This window comes from Melopsittacus undulatus, chromosome 3 (genome assembly GCF_012275295.1).
Source record: "Melopsittacus undulatus isolate bMelUnd1 chromosome 3, bMelUnd1.mat.Z, whole genome shotgun sequence".
Lineage (NCBI taxonomy): Eukaryota > Metazoa > Chordata > Aves > Psittaciformes > Psittaculidae > Melopsittacus > Melopsittacus undulatus.
This window is the reverse complement of record NC_047529.1, coordinates 87394602-87421313: the sequence shown is the minus strand read 5'-3', so window position 1 is coordinate 87421313 and position 26712 is coordinate 87394602. Positions and strand designations below refer to the sequence as shown.

At 35.9% G+C, this 26712-nt stretch overlaps 1 protein-coding gene across 1 annotated transcript in view; it reads left to right on the top strand.

Moving 5' to 3' along the window:
* Positions 1 to 24888, top strand: part of WDR27 (WD repeat domain 27) — a 100263-nt gene extending 75375 nt beyond the window's left edge. Inside the window, exon 24 of the mRNA XM_031048545.2 lies at positions 24257 to 24888. Within this exon, the coding sequence (XP_030904405.2) occupies positions 24257 to 24304 (48 nt within the window). The 3' untranslated portion in view covers positions 24305 to 24888. The remainder of the gene's footprint in view (positions 1 to 24256) is intronic.
* Positions 24889 to 26712: the final 1824 nt, after the last annotated feature.

Here is a 26712-nt window from a genome sequence, read left to right as displayed (position 1 = left end):
ATGTCTCTGTTCTTATCCCTCTACTTCTCTGATAATACAAAAATAGAAACAGACTACTGAAGTCTTTTTTTAGCTGTAATTAAGGTTCTTTTCTTTGTCATCTGCTGTTTAGAAATCCAGACCTAATGAGGCTAGAAAAACAAAGGTTATCCCAAGATAAACACTGATAATTGATGGTGCAAGTGCAACTTTGACAACATTTTGAATTAATTTCAAATTTGCCTGGTGATTTCAAAAAAATTGACTCTTGGTGTCTTTTGTTTTCAAAATTCTTCATGTGAATCTGAAACCAACTAAATTAACAACAGGTTAATTTTGCAGCTGATTTCTTGAATGGTATGGTCACTTCTCTGCATATTAGTGTTTATGAAAGAATAAACTATCCCTTTTTGATTTTAGAATTCACATTGCTGTTGTTTGGGATGAGTGTAAATAAGACTGAAGTGTTGGAATGGAAGGTTATAGGCTCTTTAGGAAAGACAGGACAGGCAGATGGAGACGGGGAGTAGCTATTTATGTCAGCGATTGGCTGGAGAGTATGGAACTCTGTCCGGGAAGAGGTGATCAGTCAACAGAGAATTTGTGGGTCAGGGTCAAAGGGAGAAAGGCGACGTGGGACATTACTGTGGGGATATGTTACAAACCACCCAATCAGGAGGACTCTGTGGATGAAGAGCTCTATAGACAGGAGCAGCCTCAGGCTCACAGTCCCTTGTCCTTATGGGGGACTTCAACCACCTTGATATCTGTTGGAGGGATGATATGGCCTGGCAGAAGCAATCCAGGACGTTCCTCGGTTGTGTGGAAGCCAACTGTATCCTGAGCTGCATCAAAAGGAGTGTGACCAGCAGGTCAAAGGAGGTGATCCTGCCCCTCTACTCTTCTCTCATGAGACCTCACTTGAAGTATTGTGTACAGTTCTGTTGTCCTCAACATAAGAAGGACATAGTACTGTTAGAACAAGTCCAGAGGAGGGCCACGAGGATGATCAGGGGACTGGAGCACCTCCCATATGAAGACAGGTTGAGAAAGTTGGGGCTGTTCAGCCTGGAGAAGAGAAGGCTGCGTGGAGACCTTGTAGCAGCCTTTCAGTATCTGAAGGGGGCCTACAGGGATGCTGGTGAAGGACTATTCATTAGGGACTGTAGTGATAGGACAAGGGGTTATGGGTTAAAAGTTAAACGGGGAAGTTTAGGTTAGATGTAAGGAAGAAATTCTTGACTGTTAGGGTGATGAGGCACCGGAACAGGTTGCCCAAAGAAGTGGCAAATGCTTCATCCCTGGCAGTGTTCAAGGCCAGGTTGGATGAAGCCTTGGGTGATATGGTTTAGTGTGAGGTGTCCCTGCCCATGGCAGGGGGGGTTGGAACTAGATGATCTTGAGGTCTTTTCCAACCCTAACTATTCTGTGATTCTATTTGTGGCTGCCATTAGAGCCTGCTTATAACTATGGTGCTATAAATATTGTCAGTTGTCACTGAAGACATTTATTCCTTCATGGTAGTTAAGAAATACATGTATTTTTAAAGAGTAAATTAATTATTTGGGCAAAATGAAAACCTTTCTTGTATTTTCTTTTCTGTCTTTTTTTTTTCCTGATCAATAATGACAGAAAAATCTTTCTGGGATTGCAGAAAATGAAAGCAAATTAATGACCTGTTTGTGCTTTTACATGTTATTGAATGTTTCTAAATGGAAAGTCAATTTAGGCAGCAATCTTTTCCTGTCATTACAGCTGAAAAAATATTTTTACACAGCTAGATCCCATATATGATCTGATACCATGCTGAGGTGGACAGGCCGGGGATAATTAAATCTTGCAGAACAGTTGGCAGCTCTTTTTGATTTCTCCGTGTCCTTAACTGAGCTTCTATATCACCATTTCAAATAGTCGGTGATTATTTGGTGGGTCTGCTGGACAACCCCACACACTATTCTGCTTTGATTCAATTCACTAGTGGATTTTTAAAGGATATCACGCTAATAAATTTTTCAGAAAGTGAAGCATCTGCAGAATGGCTCATATGTCTCTATCTCACTTTAATGGACCGTAGATGCTTAGAATGAATAATGAATGGTAATTTGATGTTATCAACAGTCTGTACTTTTGTTCTTTGCCTCATATCGAGTGATAGAGCAAGATCAATCATTAAAGTATTTGCAATAAAACCAACCTGTTACCTCCATTGCTACTGGTTTCTATTTCATAACTTTTTTTTGTAAAAATTATAATAATGGAAAACTGGTAAGTTTTCCATTTCTCAAGTAATTGCTATATGTCAAGAGCTGCATGCATGAAAAGCTTTGACAGGGCAGTGAGATTGCCAGAATTATAGTCACCATCTAGGCTTCTGCACAGCATTTGATCTGCAAGGAAACTGTGCCTTTTGGAAACTGCATGGATGCTGAGTCAGGAGTGAAGCTGGAGAGAAGAGAGAAGGAAATAGGCTGATGAGAGTGAATTGCATGTAGGTAAAGAAGGAGTAACAGGGGAGAGAAAACAAAGGGAGCCACAAGAAATAAAAAAAAATAAAATAAAAAAAAGACAAAATTACCTATTTTGAGTGAATTCCAGACATTTATTAAGGATGCATTTCTTTGGGACCAGCCAACTGGGGAATTTTCTAAACTTCCAACAAATGAGACAGAGAGTTTGCAACATGGTAAGAATGTATTTTTAAAGAAATGACTTCATGAGCATCCATTGTGCGTCTGCTTGAGTAAGAAAGTTTCCTGCCACAGCATGTAGTTAAAGACAATCCAGAGACTGCTTACCCCGCCTTGTTATAGTTTGTCCTTGTGCTATAAAGGGATTCTTTGGTCAATGCGTGGGCAACTGTAAGTACTGGAATTTCGCATTAGACCCACATTCAGCATGCCCGAAACTAAATATTCCAAGATCCAAAGAAACTTAATCTCTGTTTGACATTAGCAATTTGTGTTGAATGCCCATTTTAGGCTATTTATTTGAGACATGAAATGCATATTATTATAGCTGATGTAATATGGTCTTTTTAAACTGGAAGGTTATATAAAAAATAATAATATAGTTATAGATGACATGTTATGAAACTAGTAAATATCTTCAATTTAAATTTGTTATTGTGTTTTTAAAGAATAATAGTGGTATGTCTCTTTGCTTTTTTACATCACAGTCATTTTTTATCTCTTGCCTGTGAGTCCTCATTATGCTGAAATAATTTCTCCAGACCCATCTGTCTGTAAGTCTCTGCTCATTCTGTGAAAGACCTTTATTCAACATTCACATTTTCTATCAATAACCTAAAAGAATCAATACTCTGACAGAATAGCAGTATACCTTACTTGAATGCTTTCTCTTGCTTTATACTACCGTAACAGTAAATCTCAAAGATAATTATATTTATATTAATAATCTTTTGAGGAATAATTTTCTTTGGTATTCAAACATCACCTTTTGGTTTTCTTATTTTGGCTGTTAACTTAGTTTTGAACCGATTAATTTCTACCTTTGAATGTCAAAATAGATCAGTGTAGCACTGATAAGCACTTTGGAGAGTTTCACAGTAACTGTTTTGGTTTCTCTAAATAGAAGGGCAGGCTAATGAATCATTCATTGCAAAATTGCCTGATACAGATGAGTTGTGCCCCCGTGCAAGCAAGATGCTCAAAGCTTGATGCAGGAGCAAACTTTGCAAATTCAGTAGTGGAAATGACTAGCTTAGGTCTGATTCCATGAAAAAAAGAAGGGAAGGTGGTGGCATGGTCAAAGTAATGGACTTGTGATTTTTGTTTTGAATCAAGGGGTGCCAATAGTGAAGGACAGGAAGGACAAAAGCAACTAGCAAGGCAAGGAAAAAGGACATTGTTGCAATGAGACCTAGACTTAGAAAAATGTTTTAGCTGTTTAAATGAATGTGGAAGATTGTGTCTTTGGTGTCATAAGCAGAAAGAATTTGTAGGACTAACACATAACCTAGAAGTGATGTAGAAGGAAGCTGAAGTTGTAGATAATCTCGAACTTACCTGTACCAGTGACAAGTTGCTGTCTGAAGTGATGGAGAAGTTTTGAGCAAAAATCTCAGTAGAATTAAAATGAGGATCTTTGTTCTAATCCTGTTGGATTTGAAATAGTGGTAAATAATTAGACGTGGAGATAGGTCAGGAACAGAGGTTTAACTGTGAACCATGCTTAGAGAACTAGTGGTTTGATATCTGAAGTTAAGATGTAAAGAGAGAGGTGGAAAAAGAAAAGACTTCTATGAGAGATTGTAGGGAATTGACTGGAAAATGAGAATACTCTTCTGAAGGACTGATTTGTGGAGCAGAAAGATAATCAAGACAAAGAAGAACCAAAGAAGCCAAGAGAGATCTAGATTCCAGGAAAACCATTTTCAGCTATATTGAAGCAGCTTGATAGGTGGAAGCAAATAGATGATACTTGTTTTCAGTTACGGCTAGGAACAGAGGGATTGCTAGGAGTCATTTCAATGAAATTCAATGCACAATGTACATTAGAGAAAAGGACTGGAAAAAACCCCACCAAACCTGACTGCAAACAGCACTTTCTTTGTTAAGTAAATGAGAGATGATCTGTAACTGGAGAAACAAGTGTGGACAACAGCAGGCCTTTTAAGGACACAGAAACTAAGGAATGTTTACATTGGAAGGAGGAAGAGCCAGATGACATTGATAGGTTCATAAGTAAGGGAGAGAATAAAGGAAATAAGTTAATGTGTGAGCCTGGAGCTTTGAGGCAGGGAAAGGAGAACAGAAGAGAAATTTCTCAAATGACAAGGAAGCAGGCATTGCAGTAGGGAAAAAGGAAGCTGAAAGCTGGAAAACACTGTGGAGAAATAAAGACTGTTAGGAAAGAAGCAATGGGGGTTACAGTCATGAAATTTCATGCTAGAAAAGTAGTATTATTTAGCCAAGTTTTTAACCACACCAGAAGCAGAGAAAAATAATTCTCGGAATCTTAATTGAAACACTTCTTGACAGTTCTTACAGTTAAAGCTGTTCTTCTGCTTAACTGATGCAGTGCAGTTTGCCAGGCCAGGTTTAAATTGTTGCTCCTGGACCCCTATACATACAAAGCAGATTTTATCTGTCATTAGGGCAGGGATTTGTTGTTTTGTTGGGTTTTTTTTTCTATTGCATTTCTTGGTATTCCAAGAATATGTATATATATCTTCAGTGGAATTTATATTTGAGATCTGTACTTTGAGCACGTGAAGTACAGATAGAAGAGATAGCCCTGCATGGAGTATGCAGAGATTTTTACAGTTGTTCTATGTTTAATCTTTTTGATGTATCATTATGCAAAGTGCCGTGAAGCTTATGCTTTTGGGGAAGAGGATGGAGTAATCTTCTTTAAAAGTATCTTGATTTTTTCCTAGATCTATTTGAGCCTCTTGAAATCTTTCTTTATTAGCTATATAGGCCAATATAATATTCCTTATGGATTACACTTAATAGGAATGATGGCAACTCTTGGACATGCTGTTCCAAAGTGATCCATCAGTCTTACAACTTCTATTAAGTTCTGACTTTTTCAAATGAAATAAGAACCAAGGGAAAGGATTTGCTTTATGGGTAGTTTTTACTAGTGTTAGCTTATGCCATTAATAAATGTTTGGATAATTACATGACAAAATAGTTATGCTTTATATTCTCCGTATGAAATTCTAGATTGCCAAAAGACTAATTACACCATCCTACTCTACAGTTATACATGGAACATGTTATTAACCTGATTGCTTGTGTTTATTCTAGAGGTACCTTTAAAAGAAGCAATGTTAGCACTGTGTACACCTTTCAGACCTTGACAGTTTAACATTCTTGACTTTATACTGTCACCTAAGAAAAGAAAAATAAAAAGGAAGAAAAGATTGTTTCCATTTGCAAACCCTTTTGTTCCAGAAAGAAACAAACCTACTAAGTAAGTACGTAATAAGATTTCTCCGTTTCTGCTCTTTCTGTGACCAAAAAGAGAAATCCTAGGAAAAACTACAGAAAAATATCTATTGACATCACAGATTCGTTCTTTTTAATATACTGGAATATATTTGACAGTACTTTGACTTAAAATTATTATTCAAAAGAAGTATTAGCAATTTAGCACATCACAGTATTAAAACATCATTTAAGGTAATTATATACAATTAAACTCATGGAATGTAACAACAACAAATAAAAACCAAGCAGAAGTAAACAATCTGAAAGAAAAGAAAGAAACAAAGGAGAGTTGTGTATTCACACACAATTTTATTGTAAAGCTTTAAAGTGCAGAAAAGGGTAGAATGTTTAGTTTTACAAAGTGAAAAGTTCTTCAAACAAAGAGTAATTAAAAAAAAAATACTAAAAAAACCCCAGTAAGTGTGAGGTGAATAAAAAAGCGATGTGATTTGTGTTTGCAAGACAATGACATTAGAAATTATTTTGCCAAAAATAGTGATAATTCAACAGAAATTAAATTTTGCTCTGATAGCCATATGGCGGAAAGTCTGTTATGGAACAGTGGATTCTAATGTTATTGTGAAATGCAAGGGATTATCCGGACCACTGTGCATAAGGACATACTAATAGTAGTAGTAATGTCAAACATACTTTTGCAAGTAGATCCATTTTCCAGACTTACAAATTAAAAAAATACAGTTTCAAATTCCAGAGTTTTGGGAAGGAAATTGTTTTAGTAAGTATTCTAATTTAAAAAGAAACTGTATATTACTAATATACACCAGAGCCATTTTCTTATACATGTTAAAATTTAGAGAAAAATGGGAAAAAAGCTTAATTAACTTCAGAAGGAATTTCAGTTCTTTAGAATACAGAATATACTCACAGGATTGAAAACTCTAGGTTTGACAAATTTTCATCAAATGTTTAGAACAGATCCACACTGCTATTTTCTTTGGCCGTGGATTCTACATTTCAGGCCAAGAGCTTGGGGTTTGATTGGCCTGAATAGGACATTATACAATATGTATGGTGAAAAATCTTGATATTTGGATAAAGGATCTTTTTCTAAGTACAGATCTTTCTTTAAAGGATAATCACTGTAGTTGGACTTAATTTTACACTGATTTTGAAATATAAGCAAGGGTGCTTTCATGTTTTGTATGCTCAAAGTACAGGATCAAAACTATAGACCTTGCTCTGATTGACATTAGTGGAAACAGCTGTCTGTTTCATTTGGAGCAATATTGTGTCCAGAGGCTGTCATGAAATTATAATAAACAGTAGCAAAGCCTACTAGAGTAGTACCTAGAGCCACGGTTATATAACATAATAAACAGGGAACCTAAATACACAAAATAACCCAGTTCTTTGTGAAAGGTGCATAAACAATCAGGTTTTTTTCAGAACTTATTCAACATAATGTTAAAAGTTTGAAAGTATGAAGAAAGATTCCTGACATTTTTTCCGGTGTAAGTGTTCCACACAGATGCAATGGGACTGATTTCCATCAGTTTTCAAGCACATCTAGGTATCTGCTAATTAACTAGACAGGATTAGATGTGAAACGATAAAATTAAAACCCGATCTGCAAACCTTGGCAGTAAACAAAACCCCGGATATATATATCCTCTACAGGAGTCATGTTCCTAATCTTCCACTGTTTACTATGTGAAACTCTTAGAGAATATACCACCTCTCTTTAACTGTTCAGGGGAGGAAAAGCTCTTCTGTTGTAGTGTTTCAGTTGTATTCTATATGTTAATCTTCTGCCTTACTTACTGGTTTTTGGTTTATGTTTCTCATGTTGACATTATAGTGTTAATTTCGTAATTTTCTGTCACTGTTGGTCTCTCTATTGTCTCCTAAATGAACTGATTAAGATTCAGCTGTGCCACTGTTTTGGGGGTCTGTTTCCACTCTTATAAGAACAACACATACATCTCAGTGTTTCGATATCCAAACCCTGAATTAGGCAGAATTATAATGAACATGAGCGGGCAGTGTGCGCTCACAGCCCAGAAAGCCAACCGTATCCTGGACTGTGTCAAAAGAAGCGTGACCAGCAGGTCAAAGGAGGTGATCCTGCCCCTCTACTCTGCTCTCATGAGACCTCACTTGGAGTATTGTGTGCAGTTCTGGTGTCCTCAACATAAAAAGCACATGGAACTGTTAGAACAAATCCAGAGGAGGACCACGAGGATGATCAGGGGACTGGAGCACCTCTCATATGAAGACAGGTTGAGAAAGTTGGGGCTGTTCAGCCTGGAGAAGAGAAGGCTGCGTGGAGACCTCATAGCAGCCTTCCAGTATCTGAAGGGGGCCTACAGGGATGTTGGTGAGGGACTATTCATTAGGGACTGTAGTGACAGGACAAGGGGTAATGGGGTTGAAACTGAAACAGCAGAGGTTTAGACTGGATATAAGGAAGAAATTCTTTACTGTTATGGTGGCGAGGTACTGGAATGGGTTGCTCAGGGAGGTTGTGAATGCTCCATCCCTGGCAGTGTTCAAGGCCAGGTTAGATGAAGCCTTGGGTGATATGGTTTAGTGTGAGTTGTCCCTGCCCATGGCAGGGGGGTTGGAACTAGATGATCTTGAGGTCCTTTCCAACCCTAACTATTCTGTGATTCTATTCTATGATTCTATGATCAGGAAAAACTGACATTTTCACTACTGTTTGTTTCATCAGGAGCCCATGGATGTTCAAGTTTTGCACTTTGATTTAGTTGCAGAGAAAAATTTGTGTGTTTCAGTTGATAATTTGGTTCTAGACTTCAAGGATTTTTGTTGGTCCAGGATTTGTAAAGAAGGGCATGCTCACCTTTCTGTGTGACTGGTGAATTATATGAGGAAGCCTATAAAAGCTGGTGCTTCTGTACGTTACATGAGACCATTTAGGGCAATATAAAGGAAAGAAAATGTGCAGTGCTTTGCTTCCCCTGAAGCAGCCTGTGTCTGTAGTGCCCTCAGGCTGTGCACTGGCTTGAACCCAGGAGCTTCTGTTGTCAGCCAGAACCTGGCCCCATAATGGACCTTATCCCAGTTTTCCTTTACTGCTAGCTCTTCCACCAATACGAAGATGCTGGTTTTTCTGCTTCAGAACTAGCCTATGGATCCCTGTTGGATCTATCTGTTGTCTTTATCTGAGGCTCTGATACGTGTCTTTTTGTTTCTGCTTTATCAAGCTGTTTTCTTCTAGTACTATAAATACAGAAGAAAGCAAGGCAGCAGGTTTCCAAGAAAATACTTCACATCCATAGTACTGACAAGTCTTGATTTTGGGACGTACTCTGCTTACTAGTGCAGTCTTTAACTTTGGTTGCAGACTTGTCTAATGGCTTGGAACGAAGCATCCACACAGACTTTATAAATCTGGTCTAGACTACTGGAATATTTTATGATTCTGAGGACTAAAGTGAATTTACTTGGCACTTAACTAGTAACAGAAAGGAACCTGCAAACAGGTAGTGGACTGGCATTCTCATGTAGAATTAGTCAGATTTCTTTCAATCCCCCCAGAATATTTCCGCCCCTTTACCGTGAGGAATTCTGTGAACTGTGTGAAGATGCAGTTAGCATCACTCTGCTGAGTACTTTTGTGGAAGAGTGTTTAATTTTTTTCACATGCTGACACCCTTAAGCTCTTCAAACAAATGACATTTTCCTCCTCTAGAGACCATATTCCAGAAAGGGATGTCAATTTGCTGTGAACCTTTATGTCTGTACCCAGTGTCTTTATCTTTTAATGCAAATGACCTTTTGGTAACTGTTGTCTTCCCTGGAAAAAAAAAATATAGATTCAGGCTTTTTGAAAAGAACTGCTACATATTATTTCTGTTTCCTGATGTGATTATTTTAAGGCTTTCACTAAGTTCTTCTTCACAATAGTGCGAGCTTTGTGCTTATCTGCTGTGAAGGTCCTGGAGAGAGCTATCATCAGCAAAATGTCAGCTTAAGCCAAAGGGACTCCCAAGAAAATTCTGGAAATGTTTCTAAGGTAGTGGTGTGTATACTTGCTGCCTGAAGATTAACCCATGCTTTTGTTACAAACTGTGCTACTGCTAAAGTGAACGTGTCCTGGTATCTTTGAGTTTGTCTAATCAGTTAGGCTAGGAATGATACTGCTTGTTGTCACCTGGAGCATGAGTGTGCAGGGATAATCATCTGAAGGAAAAAAAGGTTTTCTTAAAAACTCGGGGTGGGGGCATTCTTAGAAAAGTGTTGCCCGTATTCACAGTTGCATTTCTTCCCCTTGGTTTGAAATCCTTTTGAAAAGGAAAGGTTAGGTTTGTAACCAAAGGTGGGTCACTCTATGTGGCTTTTATCTCATGTTCAGACAGCAGGGCAGCAAACAGGGGAATGCAAACCTCATGGCTATCCCTAGTCTAAGATATTTGACTACACACACATGCGCAGACTGTGAATGTCTGTGTAGACCACTCCACTTTAGAGTTACTAATAAACGGCTTCCCTTTGTCAGTAAAGAGTGAAGTCCCCATAGCAGTAAGAACACATTTATTTAGATGTGCTTGAAGAACCTGCCCTTTCTTCATTCAGACTTAAACTCACCACTGCAGTACTTGCAACCAGTCTGTGGCCTAGGATAACTGTTTTATTCCAGCATTGTGGATGAGCTAATAACTCTTGTCACGTGAAAGTTGCTCACGCAACTAAGACTGCATAGTACTGTACTAAACCATATGGACATATCATCTTGGTCCTCTGGTGACTCAAGGGTAACAGCACCATGGTCCATTTCACAGTATAGACATGCCCTAAATTTCATACCTTGATGTTCTTTGTTTTTGTTTCTATTACAGTATAAATAGCAGACTTTTCCTTACAAGACTTACAGTTGTTTTAAAACTTGGGTTTAAATTTAATGTGTACATTCTAGCCACCCCCCTAAGTTACTTAACGCAAACATTTTTATATGTATATTTGAAGTACAGCACACTGAATGAGCTTGTTACTTGTCATGCTACATTTAAACTTCTCATCTGGCTGTACAAATCGTGCACTTAGGAAAAACACGTCTTAAGAAAGCTATTAATCTAATTTCTCTTCTGTTTTTCTTTTGTGAGCTAAGAAATTCCAGGAAACTAACTCTGGTTAGTCTTCTGTTAGTATTCTGAGTATTTTGTGAGTGCATATTATTTTAGCAATTTTTTGTTCCAAATTGCAATGTGCCATTCCATTTTTTCCTGCAAAATTTTTCTCCCTATTTACAATTTCAAAAAGTTAGCAGAAATTAACAAATATTCAGTGCTCTGAAAATAAAAATATTCTTAGTATTATGCATTCACTATGTCACTAGCTATAGAAAATGTTTACCCTGGTGTATATTTAGGGGCTTTCATATTTTGTAAGATTGATGTCAAAAGCATATGTAGGAATCTGCATGAAATGATAGATAAAATAAATCAAAACATGATTTTAGAAAATCTATTTTGCATTTTTGCATGAAGATATTTTACGTAATGTTCACATAAATAATATTGTATTTCCTTCATTAATATAGAATAAGCAATTAATCTCTACTAGAAATTGCATTAAAGTAGAAAAGAAAAATATAGTTCAAGGAGTCTGAAACATTTTAGTTTGAAAAGAACAGAAAACTGTATGAAATCACGAAGAATTAATAATGTATATTGAAAATCAAACTGATCATTTATATAACTTTTTACTTCAGAGGGGTTATATATGGTATTAAATAATGGATTTTCCCAACTATGGTATACCAGCAAAATTTTCTTTTAGAAATGAAATGTGCCTTACAAAAAATTATTTTATTTTCTCTAGTAAAGCAACAAATCTGGTATATGAGTCCTTGTCTTAGACTTCTGTAAATGCTTATATTTGAAGTTTCTGGGCTTTGGCCATGGAAATCAGTTCACATAATTCTTTATGACTGTTGATCTAGTATCTGTCTAGTGAAAGCTATCTGTTACTAATAGTCTGGCAAGTCAGTCAGTTCTTCATGTGCTGAGCACTGCTATCTCCAACAGTGAGTGCACTGAAGTCACATCTGAGGAATGTGTCAATTTAGTAGCAATCTCCTTTTCTGAGAATTTTATTTCTGGGCAGTTTCTAAACTTGGTATGTATTATGCCTTCTCATCAAGACCCTTATACCTCTTCCCTATATGTATAATCCCCTTTCAAAGTGCAGTTTTCTAGTGTGATGTAATGGGTTGAAACTTAAACAGGGGAGGTTTAGACTGGATATAAGGAAGAAATTCTTTACTGTTAGGTGGTGAGGCACCGGAATGGGTTGCCCAGGGAGGTTGTGAATGCTCCATCCCTGGCAGTGTTCAAGACCAGGTTGGATGAAGCCTTGGGGGATATGGTTTAGTGTGAGGTGTCCCTGCCTATGGCAGTGGGGTTGGAACTAGATGATCTTGAGGTCCTTTCCAACCCTAACTATTCTATGATTCTATATGCTGTCCAAAACATATCAGGTTAATGAGGAAATTACAAACAGTAAAGCATATAATTTGTAGGAACTTAAAATATAGTCCTTATTTCCCAAATGGCAGCAAACAATGTTAAACAAATTGTTTATAAATAATCTTCATATGATGAAAGAAGTAATTCCACATATAGAACGTACTGTTTCGTAATCAAATTATAATGGTGATGAATCTGGAAATTACACATTTGATGGGTTTATTTCAGCAACTAGAAACATTAAACTTCCTGTTTTGCTAAGGTCAAATGCAAAGTGAAAAGCAAAATCAGTTCACGCTCTTCTTCTACTCCTTCTTGCTTTTGTGAGAGAAGTGAAGAGTATTCCAGATGTGATGACCTACTCTTAGAAACAGTACAAGGTAAGACAGAAAAAATATGTACACCCTCATCTCATATTATGCACAGGAATTGGAGGCTATTGAAAAGACATTTATATTTAAATATCACTAGGGCTTACAGTATGGATTTAAAGACTTAAAGGTGAATCTGCAGAAGATCACAATAATCTTAAAAACTAAATTTCATCAAAATATGGGACTAAAGATTTTTTTTTTATTCTATTATGTAACTAGGATACAGATTTAACACTCATCTGTGCTTTTTAGTGTGTTAGATTCTAAATAACAATAGCTCATGACTCTGAGAACATAGCCTATGGAGACTATAAATGCATATTCACACTGCTATTAATGAGTTACCTGGTCTCTTTCATGTACAAGATGCTGTGGTGTGTCACTAAGTAGTGGGAAGATAATATTTTCATGTGGTGAAGTCTTATTATGTTTTATGGTTTTTGACTGCCAACAACTACTTCATTATACATGGAAAACGCATTTTGCGCCTCCTTTTTCTCCAAGGTTCATCTTAAGAATTACATTCAGTAGTTGCTTCCAGAAATATTTTTGACATAGTAGAGTCTCCCTGGGCCATCTGTTTCTTTCTTTGGGAAAGTGATATTATAATACTTCTGCATTTTTTTTTAATTTTTTTATTTTTTTTAAGTGAAATTGCATTTCCATTACTTTATCAGCAAGGTAAAATTCTGCAATTCATGGAGAATTGCATGAAGTTACATTTTAATCTCAGATTAAGCTTTGTTGAGTACATACATTCGTGGAAAATGCAGATATGAATTTCCTTCTTTTGTACCATTTTAAGCCAAAGGAATAGACATCTGGATTTTTTTTTTTTAAATTTAAGAACTGTACTTTCACTTTAATAAATTTTGCAGTACATGTCTGTTACTTAGTCTGCTTAAAACTCATTACTAAATGCTAAGAGACTTTTGTCAGTTTAACTTACTTAAAAGTATAATTTTCTATTTTGTAGGTACAGGGCAGAACTGAGGTTTAGCGTTTCAATTGATTTAACATTATTTAAAAGTTACATTGGTGTTATTTTTAGTATAAATTATGTATTTAAATAGACTTACTCTATGTCAGCAATTTTTTTGGTATAAACATGTAAGAAGACTGCTACTAATCACTGTTTACTTTCTGTATTTAAATTGTTGACCCAGAAGTAAACTTACATACTGCAAATTTAAGATGCCTCCTGTCAAGGTAGTAACTGCTAAATGTTTTAGTGCTGTGTCTGCTTTTCTGCCCCTTTCTTTCAGACAACTCATCTGAGGCAGTGCTGATTTTCTATGAGTAAGATATCTTCGTATTTTTTAAAGTCGTTTAAACTATGGTGGCAATTTGAACTACATACGTAGATGTCCTGAAGAAATGCATCCATTTGCAGTTACTTTCAGCTGGGTCTAGATCTGCCAGGCATAGATGAATTCATTATGCTGCTTTGTACCTATGTGATCAGTAGTCAACACCGACTTTTTAAAATAACGTTGCTCTTTCTCTCAACTTTTGTAACACAGGAACATTATAACAGTTGGAGAAATTTTGTAAATAACATACGGGAATAGAAACAACACTATCAAAGATGAATCATACTGAAAATTTCCATTTACTCTTGTATTTTGTTTTGAAAATATTGAATGCAAGAAATCATAGTAATTTCTTCATACAGAAGGCTATCTTTCAATAGCTGTCATTATCTTACAAAATATCATTTCGTGATGAAGTGACTGTTTTAAACGTGCAAGTTGTACGAGCATGTCAAGGGTCTGAGAAAAAAAAATCCAACAATATATTCTAAGTAAAAATGTTCAGTCAATTGAATGTGGAATGACAAAAGAAGAAATGTGAGCTTTTTAAGTTCTGATGCATGCTTTGGTTTTAGCAATAAAACTTCATTCCTCTGGTGTTTCAAGGATAATTAGGGGTATAAAACAACTACTTTGAAGGGGACTGCTTGACTACACTTGTGTGGCTAGGTTTGCATGAAAGAATTTTGGGGTTTCAGTGTATTTTTCTGTGATCTAATATCCAGATTTTGAAGTGGAATTTGAAATTATACACCTGAATAGGATGCTAGTAAAAACTCCTTTTCATGTTTCCCTCAGCTTTTCTAGTTACTGAGTAAAGAGACAGAATTGTAATGACAATGATGTCATGCAAACATTAGCAGCCTCAGAGTTTAAGGCAGGCTTTTGAAGAATGTCTGAGATTACATTTAAGTTGTTTCAAACCCATCATTAACGAAAATGATCTTGAAACCATTCCTGATTATTTGTCCAGCCATGTGAGTTCTAAGTGTATTTTGCAGACTTTAAAAAATCACTATTGTAAGAATATAGTAAAAGTGTTTTCTGCATTAAAAATGGTTTATTAGACATTTTCATACTTCTCATTATGTATTTTCATTCTTTTGAATTTAGTTGAAGTTTGCTTTTATGTACTCAAGAGTTTAGCTAACCTTGGCATCCTTCTTTCTCATATGTTAATGACTGAGTACAATAACATCCTCTGTTACAGTCTTTGTTGTTGTACATCATGCAGTATCTTCAGATATCTTTGTCTCTAAATATCTCCAAGGACAACGAAACAATCTCTGTGGGCAACCTGACGGCAATCTGACTGCTTTAGGATTGCTTTCAATATACTGTAATTATGACAAATCATAGAACCATAGAATCATTGAATAGTTAGGGTTGGAAAGGACCTTAAGATCATCTAGTTCCACTGTGCTGAACATTTGAAATAGAATAAGTAAGAGATATGTGTGGATATGTGGCTGAAAAAAGGTAAACAGCCAGATTAGCAGCTGTCCTCTGATTTGTGCAAATTTATGTCTGCTTCAAGGAACTTGTGTTTGGGAACTTCAAGGAAAGGAGAATTTTATGGAATTCTGACATATTGTGGAGTGTGAATATGTGGAATTCTTAGCAGAAGTCTTGGTCCAGCCATGAAACTTTTAAAAAGGATTCCTTAGAAACAAGAATCATGGAAAAACTTAAAAAATCCTTCCTATTTTCCTGCCCAGTAATCAAATAAGTGGGGTCCTGGAACAGACTTCTAATTGGAGGTGTAGAGACAGAAAACCTTTTATTAACAAATAGATCTTGACAATATATGAAACAGATCAACATTTCTTGATGTAGAATATTCTTTTTATTTCATGTCCTATACTCCCTTTGTGGGTGTCAGTGAAGATTATTATTTGTTTCATCTGTAAATGACTGACACTGAAACAACTCTGAGCACAGAATTGCAGCCACATGGCTAACATATACTGGTGATTGTTTTCCTAGCATCAGTTTCTTTTATGCAGTATCAGTTGTTTGATAGTACCCCAAAACACAGTAGTCCTTATCTAGAGAGCTTGCTGTTTGAATTATATATAAAAAATATATGTATAAAGTTAATATATCTATTATATATTTATACGAAGTTAAGTATGAAGTTAATACTAAATAAAACATTCAGAAGTGTAAAAAATTTAAAAAAATCCCTCGTGGATCACAGTTGTCAGCCAACAGTTACAGCAATGCAGCCCATAAATGTTTTCAGGGAAATGTTCTAGATCACAAGTCCAGAGTGAAATGAGCTTTTGACTACCTAGTCCACAGTAAGCCACTGAACCCTGGGAAAGGACAGATGTTAAGGCATATCCCTGATTTCATCATTGCTCCTATGGTCTGTTGGCAAGCAATTTCCTACTCAGCATGTTGCTCTTAAAGATTCCATTCTGAGGTGCATACTTTTCCTTAAACCGTTTTATGGAGATCTGAGGTGACCAACTTGAGAATTAACTGCATGGTCAAATTTTGTGATAGAATCATCATTTGCAACTCAAATATTGACTATGATATCAGTCAAAACAATGAAAATTTGGAGTTACAATATGGAAACCAGTAGAATTACCCAGTTTAAATATGGTCAGAGATGAGAATCTGTTCCAAAAGATTCTCATTGTTCTTAGAGCTGGAAATATTTTTATGGCATTCCTATTCCACATTTCAATTTCATCCAATCTTTAAGCAAAGATAATGACAATTGGGTCTCTTTTTGTGACTGCAAAACAGATGTAGCAGTCAATATGAATACCTGAAGCAGAAGTAGTAATCTTTGTTGGTGGTATAAACCACAAATGCCTACAAATTAATTCCAGCTTTTTGCAGTTGCTGGTGACTTTCCTCTCAATTCCAGTGAGAGCAGAACTTCATCCAGGAACATAGTCATTCTTCAGCTTTTTATCAGAAAGAAACAAAGCACTGACTCTGAGTATGAACTCTCAAAGGAAATAACAGATATGAATGCTCACAGGCTGTTTAGATACTGAAAATTCTGAACAAATAGTATAGGTTTAGGTTGTGTTATTCTAATAATGGAAAAATGTTTTTATGTACATGAAGTAAGACATTTTTAATTCCTGCAATATAGTATCCTCAGGCAAAGCAGCTGTATTTTACATTGTGCTGTGTTTTTTTAAATGTTAATTGATGTGTATTTATAAAGACATGGTAATAGAAACATGGCACTCCTGTTTAAATGCATCTTTCTGAACCTTTGTGGGATGTTTTTTATCTGAAACACAACCAGCACATAACCAATTTCTGAAGTTTGAAGAAAGTAAAAATAAACTTTATATATGTGCATGCATATGAACTCATGCATCTATGCCCATATAAACATGGATTGTTAGTGTATGGCATGATATTACCAGCGGGGTGGTAATGCAGTGTTATAGTTAGAACAGCAAACGTTCACAGTATGTTGCCTTTTTTTCTGCCGAAGCACATACATACATTCACAGCACAGGTGGATGTTCATTAGCACTTGAAGGCAGATGCTTTGTAACTTAGGTTATTTCAAGAAGGGTATGTATATTCCGTTCCTTCTTGGGACAGGGCATGATTTATATGTCTGCTGTATGATGTTTTTTCCACTTGGAGCTTTTGTGAGCTCATGTGTGCCTTCAGAGAAACAAATGTTTCTTTAGTTTACTCCATTTTGGTTTTCTTTTCTTCCTGTGCATTTTGACTACTGAGTTTGCTCTTGCTTCCTTGTGTACAATGGCCCCGAACTGTGGCTTTTAGTACTGTTTTTACCTGCACTTCTTGGCTATCTTTTATCTTTTTTCTCTTAGCATTTTTGTTCATAAACTGTGTGCACAGTTGTTACTCTGTTGAGAGATTGTTTTCCCCTTTTTTCTTTCTTCTTGAAGTCAGTTCTAGTGCAAACATAATACCATACCAGCTTACACAGGGAAAATTAATTCCACCCCAGCCAAAACCAGCACATCCATCAAACCCTATTCACTTTAGATATCCTTCTTATTACTTTCTTCTGGATCTAAGTTGGAGATTTAGCACAAAATTATTGTTTCTTTCTTGTAGACAAACTGAGTGATACGCCAATGTATTATTTCAGTTAAAAGTGAAAAATCCAAGACGTGCATTTGAAAGGACCAGATAATTCTGATGGAAGGCTACTATAAGATTTTATATATAGTGTATCTACCTACTTCCACTGCTGTTACCTTGTAATTACTCTAATGAAAAATGTTTACTGTAACCCAAAATTGATACCTCTGATCCTCCCTGCAATGGACTAAGCTACATGTCTAAAACAATAATATGTAGAACACTGTGTTATGGGAGGTGGGTGTGGTGATTTCTTGTTACAAGAGATGTGGTCTGTAGAGAAATTTCCCTTTTAATCACGAAACATACAGAGTAATGATTTGCACTTTATTTTTGTGCTTCAATACCTTGACCCCATCCTGGGTGTATAGTATCTTGAAAAGTATAGTTCATCCTCTAATTTCACACCTATTTCTTCAGTATTGCCATTTGTGATTTTTCTTTACATAGCACAAATGCATTCACATTAGTAGAGTGAGCCTCCCCCCTCACTCATTTAAAAGTGAATTGTATGCTGCGTTTGACCAATACTAAACTGAAATAGAATTAGCTGCTTCAAAGTGCCAGGCTCTGTGTAATCTTGGAGCAGTCCCCCAGGGTGTTAGAGCACCAGGATGGGATGTCTGCTGAGACAGAACTTTATGCTGGAACCAAATTTAATAAAAGATTGTGTGAAAAAAAAGTGTACTTAATGAGAACTTTCCTAAGTTCATTTTTTATTACTAGGATGGTTATGGGTTTTAAATTAACCATTCTTTTAAGCTTCAGCTTTCTGTTTGCTGTGAAATCAATAACAAAAACAATTGCTTTTGATAGAAAACCAGGTCTGATGTCCTAAAGCGCAAGCCAATATAATTATTTCAGTAAAAATAATAAGTTTGTAGAAAGAGGACGTCTGTAGTGAGCAAAGGTTACATTAAAGAAAGGAAAAAATAAGTACTTTAGGTTCATTGTACAAATTTTGTTTGAGACACTCTCCATATAGTTCTCCAACAACTTCAATAACAAAGTTCAAGCAACACTACATATATGAGTGTACTTAAATCATGACTGTTATGTTTATTGAACTGTTTTCCAATGTTGCCACTGCTCACCACAACCTTTGGTTCAGTCTGACATATTTTTATTTTCAGTTATTTTTTAAATTGTCTGCTTTCACCTGAATTCTAGCTGCTGGGATTTGGTGTACTGATAGGTATTTAGTTATGTAAGGAACATTTACCACTACTTTGTCCTAGTGCTCTGCACACATGAGGGCCTACTGCCAAAATGGCATGCTTTTAGGAATGGAAATATTTAATATGGCCTATTAAAATAAAAACAGCATTTGGGGGCCTATGTAAGTTGTCATTAATAGCCTAGTAGCGAGCAGTGAAACTAAATTTTTTTGATCATCATGAGTTGTAAAGAGTAAATCTGGTGTGTTGTTCCAGTAATTGGCTTTTTTACATTAAGAACTGATTCAGTGCCCCTTGAAGTTAGAGGAAACTCACTTGCTGGGATTAACAAGCATTGGCTTATATCCTAAAGCTGGAAAATGTGCAGTTTTCCATAAGATCCTATTCTGCATCACATCTATACTCAAACCGTTTGCAGTGATGTTGTGTTGACCTATCTTCCGAAAGTGTTGTAAGCATTCTAACTATCTTCTGTCAGGTATTTATTTCTTCACTAGCTCTAGAGGCAGGAAATTATGAAGCGGGTTACATTCTTGTAGATGGGGATATTTAATATGGTTTTTATTATCTTGCTTACAGAGATTCTTATCTTTGTTTGAGAAGGCAAAGCCAAACAAATTATATCCGTTTCAGAAGTTTGTAGTTATTTGAGATATCTTATTCAGGTTTCCTTCAATTATTAGATTTAAATGAAAAAGATTTCTGTAGATTAGTTTAGAAGCAATAAGATAGGTTTAAGATTGCTTCACATATTATATTTTGGTCGAGTAAATTTCACACATCAAAAGATTTGTTTTGATGTGTGGAAATTACTGTTTTTACTTTCCTATTAAATTGTCATGTTAAATATAGATGAGACTTCTGGTTTTTTTTTGAGCACATGAATAATACTAAAAGCTGTCAGCAAAGAGATGCAGGTGCTGAAACAGGTAATACATTTAGAAATATGATACCTGGAGGAATCTGCCCAGGAGGTTCCAGGAACATCTGTCCAGAGGAGATGAGCTAAATCTGAATCATAAGGGAACCAAGGTTTTAAAACTCAAGGTTGGGTTTGGGATGACATTTCTGTGAAAAATCAAAGTGCAAAAATTCTGTATTCTCACAGATATGTAGAAACAGGTAGAAAACAGAAGTTAGGCTGCAAAGAACAGAGCTTGTGATACATTTGCACAAAAACTAAGAAATAAGGTGGGAAAATGGAATGGTTGGGGCTGGGTGAAGGCAGCCTTGAGTGATCTGTTAGGCTTATCACAAATTTAGTGGAAGAAGGGTAACCAGTGAAACACATCATGGTTATATAGTTAAAAGCTGCTAACTCATTTTCTGTATTTTTTCAGTTTTCATTTCTGCAGTAGGCCAGCTATCTTAACAATAAAATCTTGTATTCTGTCTTTGGTCTGTAAAAAAAACATGTGGCTTTGATCTAACTGATTGAATGCTTGGTGTGTAGCTGTCAAATTAAGTAATCATCTTTCAACAAAACAAATCTTTCAAAGTGCTACTTACATGTCTTCTGTTGTTGGGTTACACCACAAAAGCAGAGCTGGTAAGCCCTTCATGTACTGTAGATCTTCAGGAGTAAAGGTGGGGAATTCTACATTGCTTTAGACAACACTTTCTGAACAGGAAAAATATAATAAAAGCCAGCTCCATAATGTCTCCTTCTCTTATTGCTCTTGATTTTTGCTAGCTGTCAAACCAATGCAAGATTCAAGAGCAACAGTAAGGGTGGTTTAGATTTGATTGATAAACTCTAGTGTTTAGTGGTATCCTATCAATTTAATTTCAGCCACATAATTTGCTTTCTGAGAGTTTTATATTTCAACTGTAACTGTGACACTAATAAATTGAGAGTTTAATCTATTAATTCAAAGGTGGCAAAACCAAAAATCTGTTCTAATATACATTGACTATATCCATTGAAGATAGACCTGTCTCTGCTGCTCTGATTGATGACATTTGTCTGTCCTAAGTTCCTGCATGAGGACATCCCTGCCACTTCCTCCTGCAAGGGCTGCTGCCAGGACCAGCAGTACCGCTTGCCAATGCACCTTTGGTGCCCAGGACTGCCACCGCAGTATAGCAGGACCACCTGTGCCAGTCTGTGGGGTGAGTGGGACACTGTACTGCAGGATGGGATCCCACTGTCCAGCTGCAGACTCCCTGTTTCTGTGAGGGTAGCTGAAAAGTTACAATTAGTTAATTTAGTGAGTGGGTTTTTTTACTCTTTCTTTTAGAAGGACAGCAATGCTAAGTTTGTAATCAGAGCAATTTAATAGGTGACAGGCACTAGCATAGCACTTCTTAGTTTTATGAAAAATCAGTGATTCTGGTTTTGAATATCTTCAATTTGTGATTTTGGTATGTAAGTTATTTATATAAATCGCTTGAGGTATAGAAATAAAAAAATATTTTTACTTTTAATTTGACCATTATTTCCTGTTTATTACGGAATAGCTCTCTATATAATAACTGTGGTGGTTGGGAAGCAGCTCCATATGACCAGTTTCAAAACATGCTAATGTAATAGACCAGAAGGCTGTGGGACATTACTTTAAACTTTGAACTTTCTGTGTATGCTATTTGATGGCTGTGTAATGAATTAGAATTTCCTTTGAAAAGCATTTATTTGTTTTCAAGTTATGTGTTGGTGTGTTGAAGCACAGGCAATGGCAAGCCTCTGCAACAAGTGGAATAGGAGCCCAGACAATGTTAAGCAGATGCTCTTGAACTAAAGTCTATAATGTGAAATGCCACTACGGCACTCAACAGCAGATGTAAAAAAGCGTAAGCTGAATTAGAAAATGTGTGTATTCGTCTAACTTGGTATGTTTATTTTACCTGTCAAGTACATGGCAGAATGCAGAAAGGCTCTAAACTTCCGTAATGAACAGTCAGCAGTCGCAGGCTCTTGTGCAAATGTTGGTGTTACAGCTGGTACTTGACATTTAGGTTATTTATATGTAAATATTTCTCCAGTCTCTTATTGGGGTATTAACTAAGTAATAACTCATTATGTTTACTTTCATTTCTGTTTAGATTACTTTTTTCTATCACATCCATATAAGCCATATAAGAAATTGAGGGGAACAATAGATTAGGTAATTAGCCAAACCATAAATAAATGCTTCCCTGGATTTGATTTTACTTTGAAAATAGAATTTGTAGCAGTTATTTCTATATATTGTATGTAACAGCTTGACCTGAAGAATTCTTTATTTTTTAAGCTTGAGGGATGGCTTTGCAGAGCCATAGTGGTCCACATTGTCTGCTTCTGGTAGTTTTGGTTCTATGTATGCCCTCCCTCCCATTTTCAAAGAACAGTTTGAATAATGGAAGCTAACCTCCTAAAAACTATATTCCCATCTGGTCTTCTGAGATTACTGGATTTTTGGCAAGATTATACTTTTTCCTGTGCAGTTATGGATCTTTTTAAGACTTTTTACTCTGTGTATCATACATATTTATGTATTTATACTAACTAAAATGAAGCAAAGAATCATATTATGTGACCGTAATGTGAAACTAGCTGGAATTGCATTGATACTTATTATTTCCTAAAGTACCGTATATCCTAAAACTTGCATTGTGTACACATAAGCATGTCATATAAAAAATATAAACAAAATATTTTTTATATGGATTGCTATGCATAACCAACTGTTTGTGACATAAAAAACTCTGGTTCTCTATTTTAAAGCACATTTTTTAGGTGGCATCACTACAGGAGCATATTTTCCACCCTCCAAAGATAATTCTAAAACAAAATATATACTGTGTTATTATAAAAAGAAATTTATTACACCTTCTGCAGCTCATCACATAAAGGAGGACTGTGGTCAAGAAGTTGCCCTCCTCTCATTCTGGCACCAGGTGTTGTAGGTGCTTTGTAAACCTGGAAATTCCTCTAAAAAGCTCTAAAATGCAAAAACCCTAAACCTTCTCTGCCCTGCTTTATGGCCTTCACTACTCATACATTCAGTGACATGAAAAATAGTTCATGCTCTCATACTCCTTCTAATATTCCATATTTCTGTAGTGTTTGTCCCATAGGAAAACTTTGCATAGTTTCAAATTATTCACAGAACTGATGCCAAGTTTTGAATACATAATAGTGAAGTTTTGTTGCTTTTTTTTTAAATTTTAATTAATATATTGACTGACTATAGAGGTTTTAATATATTTTAAAACAGTTTTAGAGCAGTATTCTTGAATAAAAGGTACTGTTTGTAGATCATCACTTTCTGAGCTACAGCAGGTTTTCAACTCCTTGTTTGTAGAAGTAGTTGCAGAAAATAGCATTTACTCTTTTCTTATAATCAAGATTTTTTGAGACTGGTAAAAGAAAGCTAATGCAGTTCAAAGCTCTTTATGCATGCCTTTGAGACTTCCTGCTTCATAAATGATTGTGGCATTTTTCAAAGTACTCTTTTACAAAGGAAATTCTTATAGTGCATTCAACACCACCAAAAATCAGAAAACTGCATTTGTTGGTATGCCTGATTGAATTCATAGTATTTTCCATCTTTATTTATTCCAGCTCTTTCTTATTTCTTCCAAGCTCCCTTCTTGAGTCATACAGAGTGACTGCTGTTTGACTTTATGTGGTTTAAACATATGCTTTGGTTTTAGAGACTGTTGATGTGTTAACAGATGTTGACACAAATTTGAAAATAGTTGGAAAATAAAAATCTAAATAAAATGGAATTTTCAGATTCGCTTGGTTGAGAAGAATCTATAGATTAACTTGTTTCTGTTTTTGAAGTGAATCCTGGACCTTTTAACATAAAACTAATTTAAATGTCCTCTTAATGTTCTTCATTCATTTCGTTGCTCTAAAGCAAACTTCACTCGAAAGATCTTTATTAAAGCCATATGTTCTTTTCTTTTGAACTGCAGCTCACCACAGCCACCTTGGATGGCAAACTCCGATTGTTTCTATCCTGATATTTGCCAGCTTGTGGATCTTTGTTCCTGGTGGTCTGAGAATAACGACTTGCTGAGAGAAAGGAGATTGGTAACTGGCCATAGGCAACAGTATAATATTTCCCTTTAAACTACAGTTTTCTTCTTACTTTGTTTTCTGCAGGTTCCTCAAGCTGTTTTCAAAGTTTTTCTGTTGTACAATCTGTTACCTTTATTACAAATATAAGATCAAAAGATCAAGAAAAGAAAGACACTACTAATTCTGACTTCATTCTAGCAAGTCACCATAGAAATGGCTTTCAGAGGACTGCTTGAGTTCTTAGTTAGGTGTATTCTGTATTGCTTTGCTAGACTGGAACCCCTTCAGTCTAGATTGAAAATGCAGGTAAAATAACAACTTGTTCCACTTTTAAAGCTAGATCTCCCTCTGACCAAATATGTAAAAGAGGGAAGAACTGTATGTTTTTCTGAAATGCCGTGAGAGTCCTTCTGTTACATTCCTTTGGGGTTACTGGAATCAGCATGAATTTTGTTTGAAGGCAGAATTGTACCTCTTTACCCTTTATACTACATTCTATAAATTTCTTAGGGAATACATGAGAAAGATCTTCTTTATTGCTGCAGTCTGATATTATTAAAACAGCTTTAGTTGTAAAGAAACTGTTTCTGTCTTTTCATTACTGTTTAAATATTAAAATATAAAATATTTAACTAAAATGAAAATACAGTTATGAGAAAAAAAAACTTCTTGTATTCTTCCTAGCCTACTTGACTTGATCTTAGAATAGATTTCTTAAACAACTCTTTGGTTTTTGTTTTTTTTTTAATAGGCGTTCGAAGTGGTCATTGGCTCTAGGTAAGAGTAGAGAGCGTGTATACGACTTGTGGAAGGAGACATATTTCTTCTTTTCCTTGCAAAATTGTGCTGCAATTTCCATTAAGTTTGCCAGAACAGAATAACTAAACTTCATTAATCAGATTACTAAGTTCTTTAATTTCCATAACAAATGTTCTTTTGAAAAGGCTTTAGCTGTGTTTTGCTAAGGAAAATAATTTACTGTCACTATGTATCATATTCAGACATTTTCTAAAACACAGCAGTCTCATCTATTACTATAGGAGTATAGTGTATCTAGATCATACTCAGCAGGAGTCCAAACATCAGAATCAGACCTCGTGTGATTAAAAGAAATCTGAAATAAGTCACATGAATTCTTTTTCAGTTCAAAATCAAATTAACCAAAAGAACACCTTCTATGCTGTGGCTGCACACAGGTACACTACAATCACAGATTGTCATCAAGGTTGGAATTTTTAGCTCCTCCACAGAGATCCTCATGATGGTCTTCAACAAGCATTTAGCTAAATTTCTCATCTGTGTGCTCTGGACAACACACCTGAAATACAGAAAACCAGCACGGTGCATAGCAGTATTTGCAAGGAAAGTGTTCCTGAACCCCGCATTGCAACTTGCTTAGTAATGACCAACTCTTTGGAGAGTTTGAATCATTTGCTGAGATGTGAACTGTAATTATTACTATTATTTTTCTTCTAAAAGTGCCACATTTTTAAACAGGATAGCATTGTCAAGGCTCAAGACACAGGATGCACAGAAAAACTCTGAATTCGTGCATCAAAATGAATGTTGTAATCCCCATGGAACTGAAGTAAAGGGAAAAACTTCCATTTTCTAGATCTCCTATCTTCTAGGACTAATTATTGTCAGACCTCAGTCAGCCAGTGTGAATCACAAAACTCCCTCTTAATACTGGGCTAGTTATCTCTGTGTGAGGAGCTCTTCCAAATCTAACGTATTATCTCTGTTTCCTTAAAGTAAGACTCAGCTGTCTGATGCTTTCTGGTTACTTTCATCAAGGACTTTTTCTATACAGAAAAACCCTTTGGGGCATGTTGGCCATAACCACAGCATCATCAATCCATGCTGAATAGAGGCTTTCATCTGTTCAGGGCTTGCAGATGTGCAGCTCTTCAGTAGACCAAGAATTTGTTAACCCCTTTTTCCCTCAGAGGTTGAGAGAGAATCTGACTTACCACACAGGCACAAGAACTTTTCAAATGGAAATTCATAACAAATTTTTCATATGTTTAAAAAAACAAAAAAGAGATTTTTTTTTTCCTCCCCCCTGGGTTCCTCAGAAATGCCTGAATGCTTGTGGTTTTGAGAATGGAAAACTTTAGCTGACATGCTTCAAGTTTGGCAAAGTTAAATGCTTGAAAGCAGGTTTTCTAATGGCATATAGGAGGAAAAAAGCATTGTGGATGATGCTACCATCTTATAATATTTAAAATTTTCATGATCACTAGCTTTTCCTTCTGAGATCTGATTGATAGAAGGACACAGGACACTACTTAATTACTAAAGAGTCATAAAAGATTACTCTTCAACATAATGCTGTTTCTGCAGAAGC